This window comes from Tachypleus tridentatus, chromosome 1 (assembly GCF_004210375.1).
Source record: "Tachypleus tridentatus isolate NWPU-2018 chromosome 1, ASM421037v1, whole genome shotgun sequence".
Lineage (NCBI taxonomy): Eukaryota > Metazoa > Arthropoda > Merostomata > Xiphosura > Limulidae > Tachypleus > Tachypleus tridentatus.
This window is the reverse complement of record NC_134825.1, coordinates 52648257-52675385: the sequence shown is the minus strand read 5'-3', so window position 1 is coordinate 52675385 and position 27129 is coordinate 52648257. Positions and strand designations below refer to the sequence as shown.

General features: G+C 33.4%; 1 protein-coding gene and 1 long non-coding RNA gene across 2 annotated transcripts in view; both read right to left on the bottom strand.

Annotated features, from left to right (window-relative positions):
* The window catches only part of LOC143248735 (uncharacterized), a 198979-nt gene extending 180342 nt beyond the window's left edge, over window positions 1–18637 (bottom strand). Inside the window, exon 1 of the mRNA XM_076497412.1 lies at window positions 18528–18637. Coding sequence (XP_076353527.1) covers window positions 18528–18567 — 40 coding nt within the window. The 5' untranslated portion in view covers window positions 18568–18637. The remainder of the gene's footprint in view (window positions 1–18527) is intronic.
* On the bottom strand, window positions 6759–11428 carry LOC143248743 (uncharacterized). Its single transcript, XR_013027165.1, has 3 exons — window positions 11245–11428; window positions 7603–7694; window positions 6759–7091 (listed from the first exon to the last, which is right to left on the bottom strand). It is a non-coding gene; the product is annotated as an uncharacterized LOC143248743 (long non-coding RNA).
* Window positions 18638–27129: the final 8492 nt, after the last annotated feature.

Genomic DNA, 27129 nt, shown 5'->3' with positions numbered 1-27129 from the left:
GAAAGCGATCATGAAAAGTGGAATAAAATTACATATTTGATTTAGTTTGACTCGAGTAAAGCACGGGTTTTTTTCTCTATCTAACTGTACAGTTACATCACTGCACGTTTGTCAGCACACAACACAGGTGTTGTTGCACCGCCCTAAATTCCAATCACCAACCGCAGGAAAGCAACCTGATGCCGAAACAACTCTTGGTTTTTAATTTGTTATTGTTGCCAGTTATTATTAAAATAGCTTATTTACTTATTTAAATACCAGCTACGCGGAAGGATCACGAAGAGATGTGCAATAGGTGAAATAGTGCCATCCTGATCTCCCGCTTCTTCGAATTCATGTAATTCTCGCAATCTCCATTTTTTCGCACGATTTTGGTTCTTTTCGTTTGCATGTTTACTGAATTTTCTATTTTTAGTGTTACCCTTATTTTCGTTTCATTCTCCGCATGCGTAGTTCTCAGTTTCCATGTTAATATCTTTATTTGTTGACAGAAGACACTAGAACACGAGTGTGAAAATGTATAAATATTTAATAAGACGACTTTAGAATGATTAGAGTGAAAAATATAATTTATATATCACTAGTGATGAATAAGATAGCATATCACTGAGATAAAATAAAAATAATTGGCAGATAAGACTTTAAGTTATCAAACAGACCTTCAAGTTTCTCAATGGTTTTACCATTTATCTTTGAACAAAACCTGTCTGCAGTCTTACAATAAAATTTAGCGAGTTTATCAGATGTGTGGTCCAGTCGTGATTTTTGCTGTTACTGGCAAACCAAACAAATGCGTCCTCATATGCTTCACACTTTGTTCTGAATGAACTTGGTCATCCAGTTTTGGCCACTGACGATTCCAAATTTAGACGTCCATCTCTCCATACAGCATGCAGTCATGTCTTTTTCTTGACTAAGCCATATGTTGCTATGGTCAGTTTTGGTCTCTGCTCGTATATCCATTCCATGACTTTGGCTATGATGACCAGTATGACGATGTTAGAGTTTAAAGAGACTCGGCCACCTGTTATATTTCAATATCTTTTGAATTCCACTGAGTAGAGATCATCTAGCTGAAACGTTGACTTTTTTACTTTAAAGCAATTTTAATAAAACTTATTGATGTAAACTTGTAACATGGGAGAAGTAGACACTTTACAAACAGTTTTCAGGTTTGAAGCCCTTGACTTTTTTCAGAAGTTATTATTAGAACAACAGGTAGCTAATGATATATCTTAGTTTAACTACCATGGAGTAAACAAATAAATTAAATTATAGTTACTACATATCACTTGTCTACGGAGATTCATTTCTAAGTGTACCACATTAAAGCATTTTGTTTTTATACCTAAAATTAGGAAGTGATTATAGAATTGCTTACTAGTCATTGAAAGGTAAGTCTACTGTTTTGTTTAAACGCATGTTCAATTTTCACTTGAAATGTATTGGTTTTTAGTTTCACTACATTTTGCAAACGTTTACAGTTGACTTTAAGGGCAGCAGTATGATGGTTAATTATCTATGAGTATCAGAAGGTACATATCTAGTTAATTTGCCTTATTTGGTAATAAATGATAACTATTGCATATACAGAGGTTGAAAACATTATATTATAATGATTTTCGAGATTTACCACATTCATATCTACACGTCCAGTCATGATTTATTTGACGACCGTGCATCTTGACGATAGCTTTGTAGTGTAATTTCCATTACAGAATACTCCATCATAAGGCTATCATCTTCCTAGCACTCCCTTCCTCCATCCTGCTTTCCATAATCTATTTGTTTCAACAGTCCGATGACATAAAAATTCTTAGATGCTGAGACTGGTGACTTGAGTGATATGTCTTCTTATGGAATGACATAAATACTTGTTTTATTCCTTGACGTATGCAACAGTTGAACTGATATAACGTGAAGTAACGTGTGTCACTTTTCCAGATGGAGATTCTTATTCACTATCTTGCTTACTGTTGCATGAGTCATGTGAACGGCTTTAGTCCTTTACCTTTGTATTTGTGGACTCTCGTGTGTAACAAGACACACTTTGTTTATCGTATCTGTCGCTAATTTTTTGTAGGTCCCTTTCTGGATGGTCCTGGTACTTCAAGTTGATCGATATTCCTTTTTTTTCCAAAGAAATTATTTATAAAGGGATATACTTCTCTTGGGTATTCTAAATATCAGATCTAAACATATTTTTATTATCTAAGTATATGAATAATTTGCATCAGAAAGGCCTGTAGCATACCCTTCCCAAAGAAATCAGTTTTAAACGGTATAACGCGACCTATAAAATATGAAATAATTTTAAAAAGTAATTCTAATACACATTGTTCTATTTCAGTTTTATAATAAATGTTGTCATGTGACTTGCTTATTTTTTTACAAAATATGACAAAAAAGGTTTAGTTTAAACTTTTAAGTCCTACTGAATCTGTAATAAAATGTAAGTCAAACCACTTTTATATATAGGCACTACTTTGTATTCCTAGCCCACTTAAAGAATTTTATGTTTATTTTAATACAGATAAAGAACTTATAAGAGCAGTTCTACTCAACACTTATTAGGTTGGTTGGACGAGGTGTATGCATGAGTTACAAATATTGTTATGCATCTAATTAATTCATAGCTAAACTGCAAATTTTATTCACGCAAACCTGAAGAAAAGTAGTTATTACTTTGTTTAATGTCTTATCTTATTTTACATGGCCTGGCATGGCCTAGCGCGTTAAGGCGTGCGCTTCGTAATCTGAGGGTCGCGGGTTCGCGCCCGAGTCGCGCCAAAACATGCTCGCCCTCCCAGCCGTGGGGGCGTTATAATGTGACGGTCAATCCCACTATTCGTTGGTAAAAGAGTAGCCCAAGAGTTGGCGGTGGGTGGTGATGACTAGCTGCCTTCCCTCTAGTCTTACACTGCTAAATTAGGGACGGCTAGCACAGATAGTCCTCAAGTCGCTTTGTGCGAAATTCCAAAAAAACAAACAAACTTATCTTACTTGATTTATGTTGTGTAATTACTAGTTATATCATAATAAATAACTAAATTAGTCTAAAATAGATATCAAATGTTTTGACTAAAATCATGTTTTTTTCTTGTTTCGACCAAATCTATCTAATTACATTCATTTACTATTCAGTGGTATGTAAAGATTTGTGGCACAATCTCGAAAAATTTACTTAAAGAAATGCCTGTACATAAGTACTACCGATTTCTTCTTCTAAACTACATGCTTGCACGTGCTTTCTTACCATATAAAGTTTAATATTTGCAACGTGTAATAAAGAAACACGTGAACTAATGAATATTCAGATATGAATAGAATCTCTAAATATCTGAAATGGAACCAAGTTTAATGTCATAAGCTATAAGAGTGACAGAGAAATTCAAGTTTTATACGAGTAACATTCCATTTGTTATAAACACAGGTACTCCGTTCCTTTCATTAGGTGCGTGTGGTCATAAACATAGTAATTACATTTGTTTACCTGGGTACGCGTGTACGTTTATGCTTTTCTACGGAGTGCAACTATAATAAGTAAAAGACTTGAAGCAGTACCGTTATAGCATTACACAGTACTCTGACAGGTTTCATGTTAGAAAAGGGTGGAGGGAGTTAACTAAACTTATCTCTTCACACACATACAAAAAAGAACACGCAACAATAATGAAAACAACTAATTTTTGAATTAGGCCTAACATTATATTGAAGAATTACGCATCAGACATGATATTCAAGTTTTGCGAGGGAGAAAGCTAACGAGCACTTTTGAATTTACTTTGTAAGTACTCACTTAAATTTCAAATAATATGAAGTTTTGAAACAGTTTTACGTGGGATAATAGATTTATTTCTGCACGACGTTTCGTCTCTAACAGTTAGGCGTGATCACGCGTAACATTTGAGGTACAATGTGTTTGATCATATTCTCCTGTTAGAGTTGAAACGTACGAAATAAATCTATTATCGCACATATAACTGTTTCAAAACTTAGTAGAGTGTTTTTGAAGCTTAAAAATTTGCTCTTCTTTTATATGTTACATTTTACGTCTTAGTACAACAATTGAAGAACCATCAACAGCGAAAACAATGGAAGATATATATATATATAATAAAATTAATTGTGAGTTTCATGCAACATAATATCATTGCTTTCATGAGTTTAGTGAAACACGTAGGCTCAAAAATCAGTTTAACACAGATTTAAAGCCATCTACTTGAACGCTTTCGAAAGGTGGACCTTTTTTCATCAGGAACAAATTGGGAATATCATTGCTTCGTTGGATAATTTTGTCTTGATCTATAGATTTCAAAAGAAAATTTTAGTGTTGTCATTGTAAAAATGGTAGACGTACAGAGGAACAAAAACAAAAAATAAGCATTCATGTTCAGAACTTAAACTGATTACATAACCTATTCATCGTGGGCGATATTTCAGATCAAAACAAACAAACGAGGGGTTATTGGTGATGACGAGAAACCCACTTGAAGTAAAAATGTAAGTCAAGAAGGTCGAGACGTTATTCTGTATTTTATTTCTATTGAAGTTTTGATACCCATACCAGCTGTCTTGAAAAAACAACGATTTATCTTTGGAGATGTCAGGCGGTTGTACAGTAAAGTCTTCTAGGGTTAAATAGAAACTGGGATACGCGAATAATTATGTTCATAACTGTAAAACAATTCATTTGAACTTAAAACAAAGATGACGAAAATAACCCTGAAGAAAGACGTTCTGTTGGTATATATGAGACACACACACTGAAAATATAAATTAATTCAATTGAAGTTTTTATAAATAACCAATCAAAAAGCTTCACAAATAAGTTCTGTTTTTCTACAGTTTGAATAATAAAATATAATTGTGACTGCTTTTCAAGAAGTGAGATTGTTAATGCGTTTTATATCTTTAAAAGTTTCATAAATAGAAATTTGAGAGGATATTATTGTATCTTTATTTAACAAATTGATATGTTTCTCGAAAACAATAAAAATTTAAAAGTTAGCATAATTTTTTTTTTTTGTTATTAAACACAATCTACATAATGGGTCATTTATGTTCTATCCACTGTGGGTATTCAAGCTTTGTTTTAAAGTAATAAAACCTCGAACTTTCTGCTGAGCCATCGGGAGACAACTTAGCATGGTCTGTCTTGTTTTTCACATCTTTTGTCTAACCAATCGAATACAGAAAGATGATAACCCATGGAATTTCTGCTAAAAACAATATATGTGCAAATATTCTAATTTACAACGACTTTTGACTAAGATCTCAAGTTAAAACATGTTATATGAAGTCACATTTGTGAATACGCTAGTTAATTACTAGACTGCTTCACCTATACATTCCCCAGTGGCACAACGGATTGTCTGCTGACTCACTCTGTTAGAAACTGGGTTTCGATACCCGTGGTGGGCAGAGTACAGATTGCCCATTGTGTAGCTTTGTGCTTAACTCGAAAGAGATAAATTATTCTGTGCAATATTCTGAATTTTCTCGTTGCAAGCTTGAAGAGAACAAATTTATGTGTACAAGAAATTAGTGATCACTGTAGGGCTACTGTCTTATGAATCACTTTCTTGATTCTTGTAAATGGAATGTCGCGAACTTTCCCCTATAACGTGATATTTATTCGAGAACATAAAGCCGTGCAAACTGTGAGCTTGATTAGAACACATATGAAGTGTTTTATAGATTACGCACAATAGTCGATGCATTCAGGTAAGAAGAAAAGGCTTTCGGCGTAGAACTTACAGCAAATTGAATCTGATATAGCGTGCTGTAGTTAATGCCTTAATTTCTCTACAGTATTTTGTTGTCTGGTAAGAATGGCTACTATAGTGACAGAATATACGCATATTCAATAACCAAAATCCTAGTAGTACTGTAACAGATTTATTTACTGTTGCACATTTATTTTAGTGCCTATGATTGTTTCTGTACAGTTTTCATTTTGCGTGTGACGTATATTCTTGACTGTGGGTCGCGCATGTTCCGCCTGTTCTCGAAACTTTTAGAGAATTCTTGAGAGTAAAAATAAACAATATTTGTTTGACGAAAGCGCGCGAGAATATTGTCGAAATTTCTACAAACCCGCGCGATTCCTATAAAAAGCGGCTAGCCGAGATACGGAAAAAGATAATATTACTGGATAGGTGCAGTGAATGTGCTGTAGGCCTGGAAAGCTATAATTGTGATTGATGTTTATCAATCAATAGATTTCGAAGATTACAAACCGTTCAACTTCAGTGAATTACTTCGGACGTTATTATATCTACGAGGGCATTAAGTGTCTTTGCTGGAAGGAGTCATCTTGTATCCGATGTGAGACCAGTCGAGAAAAGGACAGCGTTAGCTTAGGTGAGGCGTAAAAATATTAAATCAGAATTACTTTGCTCGTCATGGACCTGGATCATCGATAAAATATTCAATTCTAGACTGGGTATAAGAATCAGTATAGTTTGTAAGTTTGTAAAACTGTTGTATTTATATACCATCGTTTGTAAGAAATATTAGTAATGACCGTTAGTATAAAATGTATTATTTTTATGTTTGTATATTAAATATATTTGTGTTAAAAAAAAATGTGTGTATCAATAATATGTAACAGTAGAAAGTTTTAAAATTTGTCACCTTTCAGCATTGTCACGTGCATGTATGTGTGTGAACCTTCACATTTCTTAAACGAAAAGCAACATTAGGTACTAATTGAAATACCAAGTAAAAACTTACTTTATTGATTTTGTGTCAAAATACAATAAAACATCCTCTGTAATTATAACCGTTCATAAAGCATATCGTTTAGAAAAAAAAGTCGTTTCACTCTAGAAATCGACTATAGAATTATTTTTAATGGGTCGGGCGTGGCCCACCGGTGTTTACATTCTCTGAGATTGAACCCGAGGATTTATATATTTGCAATCGTTGTAGAAAAAACATGCTCTGCACTTTAGGGTTGTAGAAGCGTTATTTGTTCAGGTAATTGACAGTGGATACTGTTGATTAACTGCCTTCCTCCAGTCAATAAGCTCTCTCAACGACAGCAAGCTACGCGTAGATAGCCCTTGAAGCTCAGTGCTTATACTCTGAAACAAACAAACAAAACGTGTGATACACTGAACTTATCAGCTACTTTCGAGTGAAACCTGGCAGCGGAAAGCATAAATTACGTCAAAAGGTATTTACATCCGTAGGATTACACACGGACTGTTCTGTACGTTAAAATGCTTTTATTTTATTTGCAAGCCTTATCAGAACCTTCTTCAGGCAACAATGTATACTCAGCAATGTTGCCCACTGAAGGCACTGGTAATTAGTTTAAAGTAGAAGATAATTCGTGTATAATTCTGAATAATAATTTATCTGCGTTATGGGTCTTACACACCAAAAGATGTTCCTGTTGTCTCTCAGATTTTCTGAAGAATTAGAATTAAAATACCTCTCGTGAGGCATTTCCTATAGTGCTAAACACAAAATTCTCTCTATATTCTTGTAACAGACGATTATACGTAATGAAAAAAACTAAACTCATTTCTGTGTTAAAATTGCCATGTTATATGTCATGTCCCTCAAAAGTTTTGAAATATAGTTACTTACTATTAGGAACAAACATCTTCAACTATTAAAGGCTGTCAGTTGAAAAACAACTTTTATGTAGATATTTTTTGTGATATTTGATCACTGTCGATCTAGAAACAAAAGAAACAGAGTTCTGTACACCGAGGATGAAAGTAACACGAAATTTTATGATATACATATACATGTAAATATTGGCATGATAAAATATTAAACTAAGTAATTCCTGACTAAATTTCTGCCATAAAATGTGGATAATGTAAACGGAAGGGTTGTGAATAGTTCAATACGCTGTAGTTTGCAACAATGAAAACACCATGCAAGTACTTTAAGTAACAGAATGATTCACTACGCTGTAGTTTACAACAATGAAAACACAATGCAGGTAGCGCCTAAGTATAAGAACCCTTACACTTAGTTTTAAACAGGCAGTTCCTAACAAAATTTCATTATAATTGGGTCTCTTATAAAAAGTTTTAGTACATGTTTCCAGTTTTGTATGAAATAAATGAATAATACCTTTACGTTACATCAAAATAAAAAATATTATAAAACTGTCTCTTATTAAAATTTAAAAAATAATAGGACTTATTTTAATAGGACTTAACAATAGTTACCGACTAAATCACTATTTTAAAGTAAAAATTGTTTCATTTTTAATAATGTACATTAATTTTCTACCCTTGTTATTATTATCAACGAAGTTAATTTTCTAATAAAATTTCTGAAGTTGTGGTAAAATTAGTTTAATGCAGAATTTAAAAGTGAGTCTTTCTAGTGGAGAATCTTTGTGATATTTCAGAATAAAATTGACGTTTTCTTGTGGATAATCCAAGCGTACGTTATTAATTAAAGGAATCACAAGTCTTTCGTGCGGTGTTCGTTGCATACAAATTTGCAAGAAGTTTTTAGTAACTCGATCTTCGTAAATTACACAAGTATTTCATTACTTCAGTGTAAGTATAAAGTGATAAAAAACATTGAAAATCAAGATGTGAAAAACTGCTAAACTGAAAAGTGGCTTCTTACGTAGAAAGTCTGACTGATAAAAAAATGAAACGTCAGGGTGCAAGTTACAGAAAAAAAAAGAACAAGAAAGAGATAGGCTTGTTCACAGTGTCATTAGACAAGATCCAATTAGAAGAAGCCAAGAACAAGCTCGGGATACAGAAGCACATCAAATTACTCGTCAAGATTCGATTAAAAGAATTCAAGAGCACTTTTGTGACAGAAAAGCTCAACAATCAGTGATGTCGAGAAAACCCACTTGTAGAGAAATATATATGTAAAAACGGCTCGTTTGGGTTCAGAAAATTGTTTACGTAGAGGAGTGAACAACGTTTCGACCTTTTACATATAGAAAAGCTCAACGTTCAGCTCGTCCAAACAGAACAGCTCGCTGCCGTAGGATGACGTACCTGCTAGCATGTGTGTGTGTTTTTCTCATAGCAAAGCCACATCGGGCTATCTGCTGTGTCCACCTAGGAAAATCGAACCCCCTGATCTTAATGTTGTAAATCCGTAGACTTACCGCTGTGCTAGCGGGGGGCATATGCTAGTCAACGATAAATGTCATAAATGTTTTGTTCAACGAATGGAAGTAGGACAAGTTTGTCATTATAACGCCTTTAAATAAATTTCGTAAACCATCAGGATTTGATTGCTAACTATAGTGAAAAAAAATACTCTTGTAAATACTTGTTTTGAGTAGTTATTGTTTTTTAACAGAGTGATAAAAACATCAAATTTATATAGTTTGTTTGCAATTAAGCACAAAGCTACACAATGGGCTATCGAAACTTGGATTATAACGTTGTAAGTTCGCAGACATTCCGTTGTGTCTTGGGAGGCAATTTATATAGTCTCCATTCTATGCTACCCTATTATCTTTAACTACGTATCATTCCTTATGAACATGAAAGATAGAGTTGTTCTAAAAGAACTTTCTTGGAAGTTCGTTAGAATTTACTCCATTAAATATTCAGATAGGATTCCATTTACAATTTCAACACTAACACTAAATTATAAATCAGTGAGAAGCAATATATGTGGATCAAGATAGAATGATTCTTTGGTTTGTTATCGTCTCAAAAGAATATATGATTACTATTGAACAGGTTCAACATGCGTGTGAAGAAGAAAAGCATGATTAGTAAGGGTTAATCAATATTGTCTGTCACTCGGGAGTTTCTTCTGTGTTTGGAATAAATTTTATGTATGGTTATCTGTAAATAAACTGTTTTTAAAATAATCAAAACTAACATTATAACTGTAAAACCTACACAAAACATATAAGCTATGGTAGCTATTTACTGTTTAATGGTTAACTAATGGAAGAAGTTGAAAAATGAAATTTCTGTTAATAGTAATAAACTGAGCATTAACTCTACACTCTTGTGTCACTGTTGAAAAAAATTAAACTTGCTTCTAACTCAGATGTACATTTAAAGTACACAATTTCTAATAAACTTTAAGAACGTTTGTTGTTAAATACGGGTGAAAACTCATGGCGTGGAGAACAAATTAGTATTGAATAAAACCTTTAAGACATTTTTTTTAATGCAAGTGCTAGTTTATAGCATTTATTCAAATTTTGGGATCTGTAATTTTACCGGGTATGATTTTAGTGTGAATCAAGCACTAAATATGTTTAGCGTCACGTAACATCTAACACTACGCAACGTCAGGCACCTAACGCAACAGAGCACTAGTAACAAAGCCAACAATTTGTATTAACAATTAGATTGTTATTCATGCGGGAAAATGCACCAGAGTTTCTTTAGTGTTATTATCGCCAGATTATTACCTAGCACATTATCTGGAAACTAATTAAGAAACAAGCTTTAGAGATTTCACATGTGAAACAAGAAGCCCATGGTATGCCATATTTATTTTATTAACTTATGCTCCAAGACGTAAATACGTGTGTTGTGGTATTATTATCCTGATAGTATATACATATGGTATAGTATTATTTTCCTAGTTGTAGATACACTAGGCGTGGTCTTTTTTAGTAAGCAAGCACAAGTGAGTTTTACTCCTTAAAACAGAAAGTTCGAAGATTTGGTAAAGTGACAGTTTTACAGTGGTTAAATTTAGTGTTAGAGTGCTAAAGAAACGATACGGGTGAGTTCGCACAAACGAATTGTTTTTTACCTTTACGACTAAGTGTCTAAAGATATTAGAGCAGGAAGTGAACATACCAAAAAATGCTTAAACGAAAATAACTAGGGAACATCAGAAACTGAATATAAGTGTATGTGTATACGCGAACGTGACGCTGATACATTTATTTCCCAAGACACTCCTAAAACCACCTAAAACCGAAATAAAACAGCATCATTTCTGATAATCAAGCCAACTTACAAACAGGCAAACAGAGTTTACGATATATTTGTCTATCCACGTGACTTTGAGATCGATAATCTCACTTGCCAGCAATAGACGAATTGGCAACAACTAAGGAGGTGCTGAACTCCAATTAGAGGCTTGCCTCGTGTCAGTAATAAACTTACTGATGCAAACAAAAATCACAGATGAACTTTGAAAAAGTTTGAAACAACTCCTAATATAAGATTACAGAAAAGTATAAATGTATGATACTAACACATCACAGTGAAGTTAAATTATTATAAATAAAAGACATAATTACATCTTACCTACCTCTTTTCATCACAATATTTTGGTTAAAATACTTTGTCTCATTCGTAAAACAACAGCAATATATTTTTCTAATTACAAAAACATGTTTTAATCTCAGTTTTGTATCAACCGCGAGTGGGACCGAACCTGGAATTCCAGATGAATTCTCTATCCAACGGATTAAAGATTTAGTATGCTAACTGGTGAAAAGCACGTTTTAATAACACAAGTCCCCCCACAAGTGTGGATATATAAAAGTGTGTTGAATGACAAATTTTGGGGAAAAGTAAATATTTATGTTTGATAAGTTTCGTTTGAAAAACACTCTACTGAATAGTATAATATCTCAGTTGTGTTAGTATTTGGTTTAACTGTCAACATCAATATTTATTTTCTATATTTTATATGTAAATGTAATGATGTGAAATAGTATAGTTAACTTACGGGTGGAAGTGCTTTTACCTTCCTTCTCGGTTTAATTATGAGAAACATGTTACTTAGAACAGTCTCAAACAGCGAATCACAAGAGAAATGTTTCACGACAAATGTTTATCCATTTGCGAACGAATACGAATTGATCTCAGAAATAGAAAATAATAATGATTGGGTGGTTGTTTATGATATTCTGCCTAAGAACCGTTTCCCCCCCATACATAAACGAGTCTATAATCTAAGAAAGTGTGTTTATATTATCAGGCATATGTTGTTTTACATGTCTCTTTTTCATAAATAATCCAAAAACGAGGTTGTAGTGCTTCGGTCTTCTCAGCAGGACTTCCGCGGACTTACAAATGATAGAAACTTGGTTTCAGTGATGACGAGAAACCCACTTGTTGAGAAAGGACGGCTCGTTTGGGGAAAACACTTTACATAGAAGACACAACGTTTCGACCTTCTTCGCTCTTCTATGAAACTTGGTTTCAGTTCCTACCTACTTTCTCGTCTTCTTCTTTCTTTGATTAATTTATGAACTTATTATTTTTTATTTTATTTTTTTGTTACACTTATCAAGTTTCATTGTTAATTAAAAGTCTTAAAATAATTGTTTATAGAATACTAAATATCAATGGCGCTGCGTCGTGGCTAACCTGTTTTGCATTGATTAATTACACTTTGTAACAAAATTTTTACTTTTTCTTGTTCTTGGGCAGAAAGTGTTATTTCCTAATTGCTTATGCCTAAATGTAAAAGGCCTACTTTTCTATTCAAACTTTGCTTTTGCAACCTGGAAGAGTATAACAAAAACATGATGGTAGACTATATCTGGGGGTTGATACGTGAAAGTGATTTACATTACAGTCGCAAATCTCGAAAAACTACTCAGTTGTAAACATTTTTGTATAACTTTAGTATAAATACACGTAAATCTTGATTCATATGTTGTTTTATTCAGACCTTATGTAAATGAAAATGTGCAAATTTGCCCGTTTTTACACAGAAAATAGGTTAATTTCTAAATTTCATTATCCAGTTCACAAAGCAAAGTTTGAAGGGAATAATGGCCATTTTCTGTGCTTTGACAACATAAGTAATTAAGAAATAACACATACTATCCAGAAACAAAATTTGTGTTACATAGTGTTATTTTACGCTACCCGTGGTGTCCTAAAACAAAGTTAACTAGTCATGTTGAACGAGAACATATGTTATGGCGGTTCGAATGGAATAACTTAATATATAAACCAATTGAAATTTCTAGTGTTTCACTGTTCTTATTAATATGACATGCAGAGTTATATTAAAGCACACCTGAAGATAAGAACTATTTGAAATAAGTGTATTTTATTAAAAGGTTCAAATTTTCTAACGAATGAAGTAATGATGGTGGTTATCAGGGAAGATCAAATTAAAATACAACTATTATTCCATTTATAGAATCACTTGATCTATGGACAAGTTATACATCATTCATTCAATGTTTAGCTGTCACGCGAAGCACTCCTGCAATACAATCGAATGTTCGTGTGGGTTAGGCATCTACTTTCGACTATTCACCGAAGTCATGTGCAGTTCAAACCGAACGTCACATTCACGGATGAGCTGAAAAACATTTTTGAAAATCAAAATCCCTACATGTATATATACTACTATAAAACATGATATATCTGCATGTATATTTATACATGTACACAAATACAAACATATTGATATATCTATAAGTTTTCAGTGTTAAATAATAGTTTATTATATTATGTAGGTAGATGTGGATACTGAACCAGGATCGAGTGATGGCTTTACAGTTTAAACAAGATCATTACGTTAGAGATGGTAGGGCTAATTTTTTAAATCACTGTCGAATATTTCAAAAGAATAGATTACCGCATCAGTGCTAAATGTTCTTTAAATTCCTAACGAACATAGGTTCATGGTGATGAATTAACGATAAATCAAATATACATAAGATAAATATATCATCATACAATTTGTCAATCAAGAGACTTTTACTTATAGAGAGAGGCTGTTTTCAATACTGCCTTAGTCATATCCTAAGACACTCAAAGTAGCTACATGTGTATTCCTTCACGTTGAAACAGATATGTATATATAACTTTAAATAAAATCAAACCACCATCAATAAGTAGTTCGCTACGCGCCACTTCCTAAAAAAAACATTTTTACCAATATAGATAAACTACTATTTTATAATTTATGTCTATGGTGTGAAAGTTGTACTATATAAGATTACTGATAAAGTAACTATGAACGCAAGCTCTTCTTTATTTTCCATCAAGTAGACAATAATGGTTTAATCTCTAGCTTTATCTTCAGAGTATTATTGGTTTTAAAGTTTATTTGTTTGTAATTAAGCGCAAAACTACACAATAGGGGGGGAGTTGTAAATCATCCTACTTGTAAGTGATTATAAGAATGCCAGAGCTCCGTGAGGTTACTTGTCCGGTTCCAAATATGTATGTACAAAAAGTCACCCCAGTTCTTCTCCTTAGCCTTTTTGAATCCTCGTTACACAAAAAATACTCGCTCTTTCAGCCGTGACGACGTTGTAAAGTGTGATCAATCCCACTATTCGTTGGTATAAGAGTAGCCCAAGAGTTGGCGGTGGGTGGTGATGACTAGTTGTCTTCCCTCTAGTCTTACACTGTTGAATTATGAACGGCTAACGCAGATAACTCTTGTATCTCAGAACGGCTGGTATGGGTATTAACACTTTTACTTATAAGGAGAGAACAACATTTCGGTCTTCCTGGGTCATCTTCAGGTAAAGAAAGAGAGAGTTTGAATGTGACCATTGACGGACACATGTCTTAGAAATAAGAGTATAAACGGGTACTACTACGAAACATGATGTATCTGCATGTATATTTATACATGTACACAAATACAATCCCGTCAATGGTTACATTCAAGCTCTTTGTTTCTTAACCTGAAGATGACCTATGAAGACCGAAACATTGTTCTCTCTTTATCAGTGAAAGTGTCAGTAGCCATATCAGCCGTTCTGAGATACATATTTGTTTCGAGTGGGTTTCTTGTCATGAAGAATTACTTCACCGAGGCAGATAACCCTTGTGTAGGTTTGCGCGAAATTCAAAATAAAACAATCTCTAGTCGTTTTCTCTAACACTGCCTCCACGGTCAAGGTTGGACGCAATTTAGCTTAATTTCATAAATTTTACAGAGATATGTTCAAACAAAGTTCCGATAACAGAAGAAAACATTTTTTATCATTTAAGAACGTTTAATGGCTTGGGCGTAAAAACACATAAGACTAAATTACAAGTCTCTACTTGTGTAGATTGTTATTGTCACCTCGCGAGTACTTGTCAGTACAAGTGACAATCGATATAATGTATATCAGCAATGTGTCAAGATTAGTAAAATGTTTTCTATAAGGTGGCATATTGCCAGTTTAATTACTTCTAGGGAACCGATGCCTTTGTTTGTTTGTTTACTTGTTGGTAAGCGCAAAGTTACCCAATGATGTATCTGTTCTGTCTCTACCATGGGTATGGTATCGAAACCAGGTTTATAGGGTTAAAAGCCTTCATAATTACTGCTTTGTTACTGGGAAGACGGGACTAATGTTTTGAAAATTTATGTAAAACACTATTTTTATAACAATTGTCAAATAATATAAAATCCATGTGTTATGAAGCAAAAGTTATACATTCAAAAATAATATATTATGTTGTTTGATAGTATTATAGAGGGTGCCACAAATCAAATTGTTCCTGTTGTTTTGTCTTCGAGGTTTTATACTTTTCGAAAATTAATGTGAAAGTGTGTTTATATTACGTTTAAAGGAAAGTTAGATGCCAATTTCTAAATATGATAAGAACATAATAATATCAGATCTTTTCTACTATATAACAAGTATAAATATAGTTAGAAACACTTATATACATAAAGTATACATTAAGTTATAAAAGGTTCAACGGTTTGTTGACTTAAATGAAACTCTGACCTTTATGTAATTGTGTTTAGTGTTTACAACGATATTTCATTTAAATTATTTTGGTTTTACTGGGTAAAATTGTCCTCGTATAGCTTCAGGTTAAAGTAATTTTTCACCTTGTAAAAAAATGTCGTTAAATGTGGTGGTGAAAGTGTAGAATCTTAACTTTCATCTTCTGACTTACAAAATAAAACACAACACACATTACTTGTATCTTAAAGATGTTCATCACTATCTGATGACTCTGTCTTCCCTATTTTCGTTAATGGGATGACAATATAACGTGGGTGACAGCTGACCTTATGCTGTTTTCCTTTTGCAATGAAACCTTATATCTTCCATTCAGCCCGGCGTGGCCAAGTGGTTAAGGCACTAGACTCGTAATCTGAGGATCGCGGGTTCGAAGCCCGTCGCACCAAACATGCTCGCCGTTTCAGTCGTGGAGGCGTTATAATGTTTCGGTCAATCCCACTATTTGTTGGTAAAAGAGTAGCTCAAGAGTTGGCGGTGGGAGGTGATGACTAACTGCCTTCCCTCTAATCTTAAACTGCTAAATTAGGGGCGACTAGCGCAGACAGCTCTCGTGTAGCTTAGCGCAAAATTTAAATAAACAACAAACAATCTTCCATTCAATAATGTCAGAGTTCAGTTTAACTCCACGATACATCTTATTCTCAATATTTTGTTAAGAGTGATTGCTGATACTGTTCTTAAACATAGAAAATCAGTGTACTTGACAACATGATAAAGTTAAAAATTTCAGTTCTACTGAGAGTGTTAAATGGGGCGAATGTTCTTGATAGGTCCATAAAGTCCCGCTGTAACTAAACTAGGATTATATGCAGAATGGGAAAACAATGTCCATATGAACTTACGAGTTTTAAGGTCCAAATTTATCATGTTATTTATGAACATCCGAAGAGGACGGATAATTAATTATCACTATGATCTTTAATCAGCTTCAGTTTATTTATTTTATAGCTATGCCAACAAGTATCGTTCTTTTCCTAATATCTAGAACCTAACTTTTCCAATATAAAGAACTAGTATTTTACCCCAAGTTTGTAAAAATGTTCAAATATCAGTTTGGGGAACTCTACCTGTATCAACTGTTACGATTTCAGTTCCTTATCTCAACTTACTAACAAATAATAGACACTAACTTTCAAGACTTCTTCCTTCTTCGGCAGAGTAAGCATGCTTAAGGTACAGCTACAATCCATCTTCAGGGCAATTATAACAACTGATTCTTTTTTATTTAATTATTATTTATTGTTCTTTCAAGCTAAGTAAATAATTTCCTAAATACGTATATCCATTTTTAGCTATGATAACTTTTCACTTATTTTAATCAAGTTTAATTAATGTAGGTGGTTATAAATTTCTTACTCACTTCAACATTAAAAACACCAGCTGTACAGTAAGTTGTTTTAAACAATTCAAGCAAAACACCATGGATGTCAATTAGTACCCTTTGTATAACTGAATTTATGATCCCCATTCATAGTTTGAACAGTTGAATCTTACGAGTGAGTTTGGCAGTTGATTCCTTAGTGACCTTTGTGTTTCAGTGGCATGTCAGAGATCTATAATGCTAAAAATTGGGTTATAATACCGGCTGTAGGCAGAACACAGACAGACTATTGCGTAGCTTTTTGGTCCATAAAAAACAAAAAGTTGTTTTGTTTTTTGAATTAAGCACAAAGCTACTCAATGGGCTATCTGTGCTCTGCCCACCACGGGTATCGAAACCCTGTTTTTAGCGTTGTAAGTCCGCAGACATACCGCTGAGCCACTGGGGGGCAAAAACAAAGAGACGGAATAAAGAAAGCTTCTTCAGAACAACTTATAATTTAGAATATAAAACTCTTTTTTTTTTTTACAATAATATGTTGATAATATGTTGTTGTGAGACAAAATGCGTCATGTCATCACAGTTTCAGGGCTTTGGCCGATTTTTGTGCGGCTATTGATAGTATTATTTGTTTGCTATCATTTCGAAAGAAACATTTTGTTTTAATATTTGTAAGAGAATCAGTGACTACATATGTCAATATTCACATTTGTAAAGCGTAGATTTGTTTGATTGTTTGTTTTGGAATTTCGCGCAAAGATACACGAGGGCTGTCTGCGCTAGCCGTCCCTAATTTTGTAGCGTAAGACTAGAGAGAAGGCAGCTAGTCATCACCACCCACCGCCAACTCTTGGGCTACTCTTTTATCAACGAATAATAGAATTGACCGTCACATTATAATGCCCCCACTGCTGAAAGGGCGGGCATGTTTGGTGCGACGGAGTAAAGCGTGGACGTTATGTTTGAGGACTTACAATGCTAGGAACGAGGTTTCGAAAACCGTGGTAGACAGAACACAGAGAATCCATTTATGGCTTTGTGCTTAACTTTACACAAATAAAACGAGAAAAAACCATTAGTTTTATACTCTATAACTGGGCTCTGTTTTTGCCTTAACACTAAATTTCTTTACAGTGACGGTTTATTGCTTACGCTGCCTGAAGGGGAGTCGTTGAAAGTAAAATATTTAGATTTGTTTATTTGTTGTTATTGGTAAAGTTACACGCTCTATGTTATTTGTGTTCTGCCAATCGCGAGTATAGAAACACAATTTTAGCGTTATAAACCTCCAAGATTCTCTGTTGAACTACCGACAAAATTGTTTATTAAAGAATTAAAAGCCTACTGTTTTAATATATTATTAAATATATCTTGTCTGTATCTTGTGTTTTCAATTATTTTTATTCTAATACGTTCACATCCCGAAACAGTTTTTGCACACCGTCTACGATCAATCGAATGCTTTAATATGAAAATGTAAATAGCGCTAAATAACACAATTTATACACAATAACAGAATATGATGCCCGTACTCACCTAAGCCAAAGAACAGAGTGGACTTTGTCCTGATAAGCATTGTAACACCCAAATTACATCTGGAGAAACGAAAGCGGAGAGTAACCGTCTTTGAAATTCTCTCCACACTAAACAACTTAGCTCCTAGCAGCAGTAAATACGCGCGGTTACTAGTAAAACGAACTGGTTACTATGGTGATAGTCTAAACAACACAGGCAAGAAGAATTCGTTTTCTTTAGTTTTTAATACCACGAATCTTTTCAAAATAGTAGCTTAGGTACGCTTATTGGTGCGAGTTGGAGACAATATAACTAAAGTGCAACTTACTGTTAGCTTAATTTACAAGTTATATCTGTGCAGGTTACCATAAGTATTAAAAATAGATTTGTTTGTTTGTAGTTAAGCACAAAACTGCACAATGAGCTATCTATGCCCCGCCAACCACGGGTATCAAAACCCGGTTTCAAGCGTTGTAAGTACGCGAGCACATCGGTGTACCATTGGAGGGGTATTTAAAATAGGATAGTATCTTGTTGAGTGTGATTTTTCTTAATGTAGATATTGTGTGTATTTCGTATTTTCACACACATATATATTTATTATTATAAAGTATTGTAAACAATAACTGTTACATATATATGTTCATGAGTAGTTTTTTCTTTCAAAATGTTCGCCTAAAACTATTCAAACAGTTGTCTGAATATAAACGTTCCTAATTTTGAGCTGCTAGGCTAGAAGAAAGGGAATTGGTCAACAGCATACACTGCCAAATCTTGAACTACACTTGTCTGACTGAAAACCACGATTTGACTGCCACTCTTATACCGCGTTTTTCAGGTATCGAAAGGCGCACCATCAGAAACACTAGAATTCACACTTTGAGCACACTTACCATTTAAACCAAGTTCAATCCCTGTGCATAAGGGAGAAATAAATTTAAATGTCAGTTACGTTTAATTTATTATTTAGTTACATTTGATATGTTTTGAGTCTTAAATCATATAAGTTAAGTTTTTATATTTATAAACATGCTTATAAAATCACAATTAAATAAAAATACTTTTTGTTAGTAGTGAACCTAGTTGATTTCCTATATCAGAAAGGAAGTTTCCAGACTTTGCTACTTAGGTACTACGTTGTTGTAATTATTCAGTAGTTACGTATTATAATGATACTTTATGCTTTATAAAGCAATAACGATCTTCTTAATTAATAAACCCGATAACGAAGTCTTGTTTTGTAAACGCTACATTCAGAAGATGTTTTAGCAATAATGTTAAAAAATCTGTGGCCTATTAATTATCTAATCGTTTTACTAACAATTTAAAAATTAGCCACTTTGGTCTAAGAGTAAGTAGTCTATCGTGTATTTATTTATAGGTAGTTCAAAAGCTCTTAACGCTGAGTCAAATACATAACTCATGCATCCCACAAGGTAAATAGTGATATTAAATAATTTATGTTTATTTTCATTGAAAAAACGAGTCAGCAGCAATAGAGTTGTGCACATGCGCAGTTAAAACAAGCATTTTTAATGATATTTTACTGACAGTTAAAAAACAGTCCAGTCTATAAAACTGAAGACTTTGATGTTTATTTTTCTCTAGGATCCCTAAAATGCCAAAATTTACTTGTTAGTTAATGGTGTGACTTACACAATTCATACGTTAAACATATAGTTCGTAAAGCTATTTAAATGTTTTTCAAGATACTAACAACTCCATACTGATAAAATAATAAATTATAATAGTTTCAAAAATTCTAATTAAATACATCTGATTTCTTTAAATTAGCAAAACCTGATAAGGTTCATATTTTCTTATTTATTCACTTGTGTTTTAATCAACTGTAAGTAACTTGTCAAATAATTCTAGGACCCGTGTCCCCACCGACCTATTTTCTCAGACTGGTGACGGCTAAGGAAAGTTTTCACTCTACGTCCAAGAAACAAAGTGATATGCCAAAATATACCAATGATATCCTACATTTGTATTTAAAAATTTGAACCTACTAGCAGCATTATGAAAATCAACACTACTTATGTAACAAATGACCATTGAAAACTCATTACGTAATCTAAAAGTATTCCTAATAATCAACCACGGAACAGCCTTATAGAGTATTATATGTGTCGGCGTCCATATGCATATACATATATATGTGAAATGTCTGTGTATATATACATGGATAGAATTATAAAATATTCCACTTTATATTTTACCTAGTATAATGTTACATTTTTTATATCTCAGAATGAGTATCGAAGTTAAAACCTTATCTTTTTTATCATCTCTACATTACAGAAGCCCAGTTATGATTCTAATAAACTGAAAATTTCTGTGTTTTAAAAATGTCTTTCCAACTTAACATGTTTTATCCAAACTCTTCAATGTTTAACGACTTTGTTTACGAATAAACCTGTTCACTCGCATATTTATTTTTCATTCAACCTTGAATTATTTTTATTAGTTTGTATGGTACTAGTACCCTATATTTTAAAGCCTGTATTGTGTGTTATGGTGTGATTTTGTAAGTCGCCAATATTATATATGAGCTGATTAGTATTTTATGCCTGTCACATTTTGTTTTTGCAAATATTTTGTACAAAATACGAAAAATTTAACATTTTTATATTTTTATGTTTGTAAAAAGTGTAAGACAGTTAAAAAAGAACAGTTAAGCCAGTAATAGCTAAAATACGGTTAAATAGTGAACTTACAGAAAATCTAGCGTGTAGAAGGTATCGTCCTTCTGGTGCCCAATTTCATAAAAGGAAAGCAAAAAAAAAGCAAACTTGGAAATCCAAAAGGCTTATTTTTGCGATACGCTAAGGAAGAGATTAACATTAAAACAATCTACTGCTACTAAAACTAATGCTACAATTTCTTATCACGATACCAAAAAAACTGAAAAAATCTCAGGTTTGCCTGAGAAAGACAATTTTAATTGGGAGAAGCTGACAGAAAGTGAAAATGCATATGTACTTAGTTTGGAATCGACTCAAAGATACGACAGTTGTTGTTCACAATGGGAAAAGTACAGCTGCAGATATTTGATTTCCCCAAAGAAGACAATAAAAGGAAATTCAAAGTAAATAATTTCACAAGGTGGCATGTCAATAGAGTGGAAGTATTAATACAGTGGGTTCAGTATTAATAAACAAAAACATAATCACAAGTTTGATAATGACAAACTGGTGACGCTACTCCAGTAGTACAGAAAACACTACTAGAACGTTTATGTTGGAAGCGAGAATCGGAACTTTGATGTGGGATTGATAACTAGAGCAGTACAAATGAGTCGAGCGCCTACTTACCGACTCTAACTTTTATTTTTGTTTTTTGAAAATCCGATGAATTGTAGGAATAAACCAAAAGCGTCAGAACTACTTAAGGGACAGCTACATTTACGACAGAAAGTGTTCGTACCCCTGCATCCCGAGTTGTTTTTTGCTCACAACTTAAAAAGTATCACGATTAGGCTAATAGACGTATGTTTTATTATAAATATTATACTAACACACATCTACATAATTTTTATGTAAATTAAACGACAAATAAACTGTTTATAAACAAATAACCAAAAATAGGAGCAGAAAGTGTTCGTGCGTCTACTTTAATGGTCAGTTGTGTAGCTTTCCAGGTGAATTACTTGGCGCAATCTCATAAAATATTATGTAAATGTGTGTTAGTATAATATTTATAATATACTCTACTTTCATCATCCTAATCGTGATACTTTATAAGTTATGAGCAACAACCTACTCACGATGCAGGGGTACGAACACTTTCTGTCGTAACTGTATGTACAATCTTGAAAACTCATAAGAATACTGAAGAAATATCGTTTAAAAACTCATGTCTGGAACTGGAAATCAGGATGAAATCATAAGTTGTTCTCAAATAATATTTGATTTTTCTCCAAGGCCAAAAAAGCGTTCTAAAATGTTGACGTTATCGCTCATTTAATGAGACCAGAGAACTGTCTCAACTTTAATGTAAATAAAAATTATTTTTCTCGATCAGCTAATGTAATTAGAGAATTAAAATAGTGTTTAATTCTAAATATATATAAAATTTAAGATATTTTTAATGTAATCTGCGTACTGTGTCGATGGAGAATGTGTTAAGAATAATAGATAATTTAGTGAAACTTATAGAGAAACTACATAACGAGATAGATAAGCATTTATTGTTAAAAGCTGTATGTATTGTTTGTTTTTGAATTTCGCGCAAAGCTACACGAGGGCTATCTGCGCTAGCCGCCCTTATTTAGCAGTGTAAGAGTAGAGGAAAGACAGCTAGTCATCACCACCCACCACCAAATCTTGGGCTACTTTTTAACCAATGAATAGTGGGACTGACCGTAACATTATAGCGCCCCCACGGCTGAAAGGGCGAAAATGTTTGGTGTGACGGAGATTTGAACCTGGGACCCTCAGATTACGAGTCGAATGCCTTAACCCACCTGGCCATGCCAAGCCAGATGTATGTAACAAAGTGAAAAATTATTGACATCTGATGTGTGTTTCTGGACTTTCAGTTTCAAAATCGTTTTCTTTATTATTTTAACCGTAACTTCTTCAGGTTAATAATTTATGTGTTCCACGTGCATGTGCGCTTTTAGTCGATTTAACTGCACTTAGAACACAATACCTACACTAGATGCGTTTGTGAAAATTTCGAAAATTTTGGTCAACTATACCTTCACTTCTAAGCTAAAAGATAACGAAAATTTATTGTTGTTGTTTTCAAATGCCAGATATGTCTTTCCAATACTTTCGGGCTTGCCTAACAGCCTCTAGTTCTAAATTTTAACACTGATCAATACGAAACAAAACAAAAACCGCAAGCAACTGTGTATCGTAGTGTCTAATCCTTGTGCCTGGCAAACACGCTTCTCAGCACTGCTCATAGATAGAACAGACAAAAATCATAAATAATAATAATATTCAACTAAAAATTTACAAAAATAAAAATTGTTTAAGAAACATCAGATAATTTACAATATAAATGGTTCGCAACATTAAAGACACCATAGTATACTATTTAACGCAGTTGAACAGAAAGTGATTTTAGTTTTACAGTAATTGAAAAATGTTTTAAAATCAAATGCATTTTGCAATAGATACTCTTAATGAAAATGTCAAATGAAACATCTTTATTATTATTATTTTGGAGGACATGGCAAATGCGAGTTTTAAATGAAAAAGTCAGGTACTGTTTATGAAAACATGCTACAAAGATAAGTGAAACATGTTCCTTTTCAAGAATTGAAAGATACAATTGCATAGTTAGGCTGCGAGCGTTTTCAGTGCCTTTACATTTTACGTTTCGAGTATCTTTTCGGAGTTCGTTTTCGAATGACGCCTTCAGTTGGTAATGCACCAAGTTCTTCCTAAGTGAAACTTCTTATGCAAATTATTAGCTTGACCAGTGAGAGGTTTTGGGTTCATGAAATAAAGGTACTAAAATCATTACCTATACCAAAAACTGTGTCAAAATGGTGAAGGGCTTTTTGGATATTAGGCATTAAGATCAGTGTGAAATTGGAAATACAACCCCCCAACTAGTAAATATTTTTTTCATTTACTTATGAAAATATCGACCTTATATTTACATTCAACAGTGCCCACGCTAAGAGGAAAATATAGGTCTATGTGTAAATCTCTTCCATTTCTGACTCAATTTCTTGCCGAGTTTTCAACGGTTGATCTTCTGTCACACTGACTCACATTCAATAAAAATTCATCACTTGGGTTTTAGGAAGCTCGGTTTTTATACGACATATGATCAAAATTAGACGAAAACATTTTCAGTTATACTATTCACACATAGAGATGGGTGGATTGTTTGTTTTTTCAATTTTGCGCAAAGCTACACGAGGGCTATCTGCGCTAGCCATCCCTAATTTAGAAGTGTAAGACTAGAGAGAAGGCAGCTAGTCATCACTACCCACTGCCAACTCTTGGGCCACTCTTTTACCAACGAATAGTGGGATTGACCGTAACATTATAACGCCCCCACGGCTGAAAGGGCGAGCATGTTTAGTGCGACAGAGATTCGATTACGAGTTGAACGCCTTAACCCACCTGGTCATATCAGGCCTGAGAGGGAAAGTGGAAACAATATCTCCGTCATCTGGTGGGGGGTAGTTGAAAAATTAAAAATCAGCTACCTGAAATGTACATAAACAGAGGAATGCCTAGTTATTAAGTTGCTTTCTATGGCAATATTCGGTCTATGAAGCTATCTGAGATAGTTATATTATATAAATCGTACTTTGCCCGTCTAAAGGAGTCTCTTCTGTGATTGTTACGTGGAGCACAGATATTTTCAAAAACTTGCAATTTGTCAGCTACAGATGAAATGTAGAAACCGAGAGAAATTTTGGCTTTTTCAGACACATTTATTTCTCACATTAAAGAATCAAACTTCCTAATGAAATTTTATTCGTGTTTCTTTTCTTGCTGACCAGGTCGGTTTAGGCACTCGACTCGTATTCTGAGGGTCGCGGGTTTCAATCCCGGTCGCATCAAACATGCTCGCCCTTTCAGCCTTGGGGGCGTTATAATGTAACGGTCAATCCCACTATTCGTTAGTGAAAGAGTAGCCCGAGAGTTGGCGGTGGGTGGTGATAACTAGCTGCATTCCGTTTAATTTTACACTGCTAAATTAGGGACGGTTAGCGCAGAGAGCCGTGTGTAGCTTTACGCGAAATTAAAAAAAAAATCTTTTCTTGCTTAAACTGCTGACCGTGTGCATCTTTCCTTCAGCCACTGATTATCAATAATGTTCAACTGATTTCAAGTAAAGTTTATTTCATTTTCTGTAATTTAATTACAATTTACATTTTTAAAATGGGATGCAGATTAATGGTTTGTTTATTTTATTGAATTTCGTCCAAACCAATTCGAGAACAATCTGCGCTAGCCATTTTTAATTTTGAAATGTTAGACTAGAAGAAAGGTATCTTGTCAAAGCCAACCACCGTTAACTGGGATTTCCATTACTCTCATTTTTAATTTTGTGGATAACGGGACACGAACCACAGTACAACACACTAATCAGTAGGCTGCAGTCGGTCCACAGATGAAAGAATCCAGATTATTGTTTTTCTTTAAACGACGCTACTGAGTATGTTTCACACATTCAATTGTGGATAGATTATAGAAGTTACCGTCAATCTCATTACAATTATTTGTCTCAAGGAAACAGATTACTCTTGTGGCTGCGAGAATTCGGATTGGACCAACATCAAGATTTAGGTCTCGTGTAGAAGGGTCAGGTGCAGTTTGACCTCTTCCTATTTCCTCAAATGTCATTTTAATAGAAACTTGTAGTCTTCTTATTGTATAATTTTTCTTTCAGGACTATTTCCAATAATGTTAACCTATAACTAGTGTAGGTGAAACTGTATAATGGAGTGACTTTTAGTTTTATCTGGTTTTTGGTATGTGATTACATGATTTTATGGTATTTGTTTGCAAGAATACGTGTATGATGTGTGAAATAACAGGTATGAAGTGTTGTTTAGCTACTTCTATTAAGAATGTGAAACTATATATTATTTTAGAAATTTCTGTACTGTTATATGAAATCTATAAATGTATTTTTAATGACTTAAGATTTTATCTGAATTCAAGTGTCTTTACTAATCTCTTTACTGTGATTGTTTTGTTGTATATTCGAACTGTTAGGTTACTTTTGGATTTGTTTTCCTGACATTAATGTTGTTGTTTTTTAATTTAGTGGATGTGATCATGCTGGTTCTACGGGTGTGATGTAACTGGCGTTAGTAATAGTGGTGTTTTCTTGGGTGGTGTGTGCTTATTTGTTAGTAATAGTGGTGTTTTCTTGGGTGGTGTGTGCTTATTTGTTAGTAATAGTGGTGTTTTCTTGGGTGGTGTGTGCTTATTTCAGTTTGATTTGAGTTATTTGTGTACATGTAGATTCTAGTTTGATGTCCTTCTATTTCGGACATACTTTATAATTAGCTATGAGTTGCAGTTGGGATACAATTTATTTGATTTCTTTCAATATAAAGTATTTTTGTATAAATTCGTGTTGTGTTTTACATCTTTCGTTTCACCTACAAGGAAACCTTTCACCTGTTCTTCCACATTTTACGTTCCTCGAAACTTTTGTTATCGAGAAAATCAGGTAATTGTATGTTTGATTAAACCGTATCTTTTCACAAGATGTCACATTAAATCGATTGAGACAGAGAGATTAAATTTTGAAATGGGCAGAGAAGAAAAACATACTGTGAATATGCGTTTATAAATTACATTTCATGTTAGCTACTTCGTTATTTTTGTACAAGTTTCAACTAAATTCTTTAAAAAAATTCTATAAAGATACATTACTTTTAAATACATAACCTATCGCAACAAGATACTGTTCAAATAAAAATATTATGAATAAGACAATTGTCTATGTTATTTCTTAAAGGAATGGACAGAAATTCATCAGATGTGTTACAACAATACTGATTGCGAACTGAACTGTGTGTAAAATTACTAGTTTAGTCCTGTTAAAACAAAACGTTTTGGAAGTGTAATAAAGCAAGTCAACTCTTCTAAAATATACGGCAAGTATCATTTCAAATGTTTCTTTATTT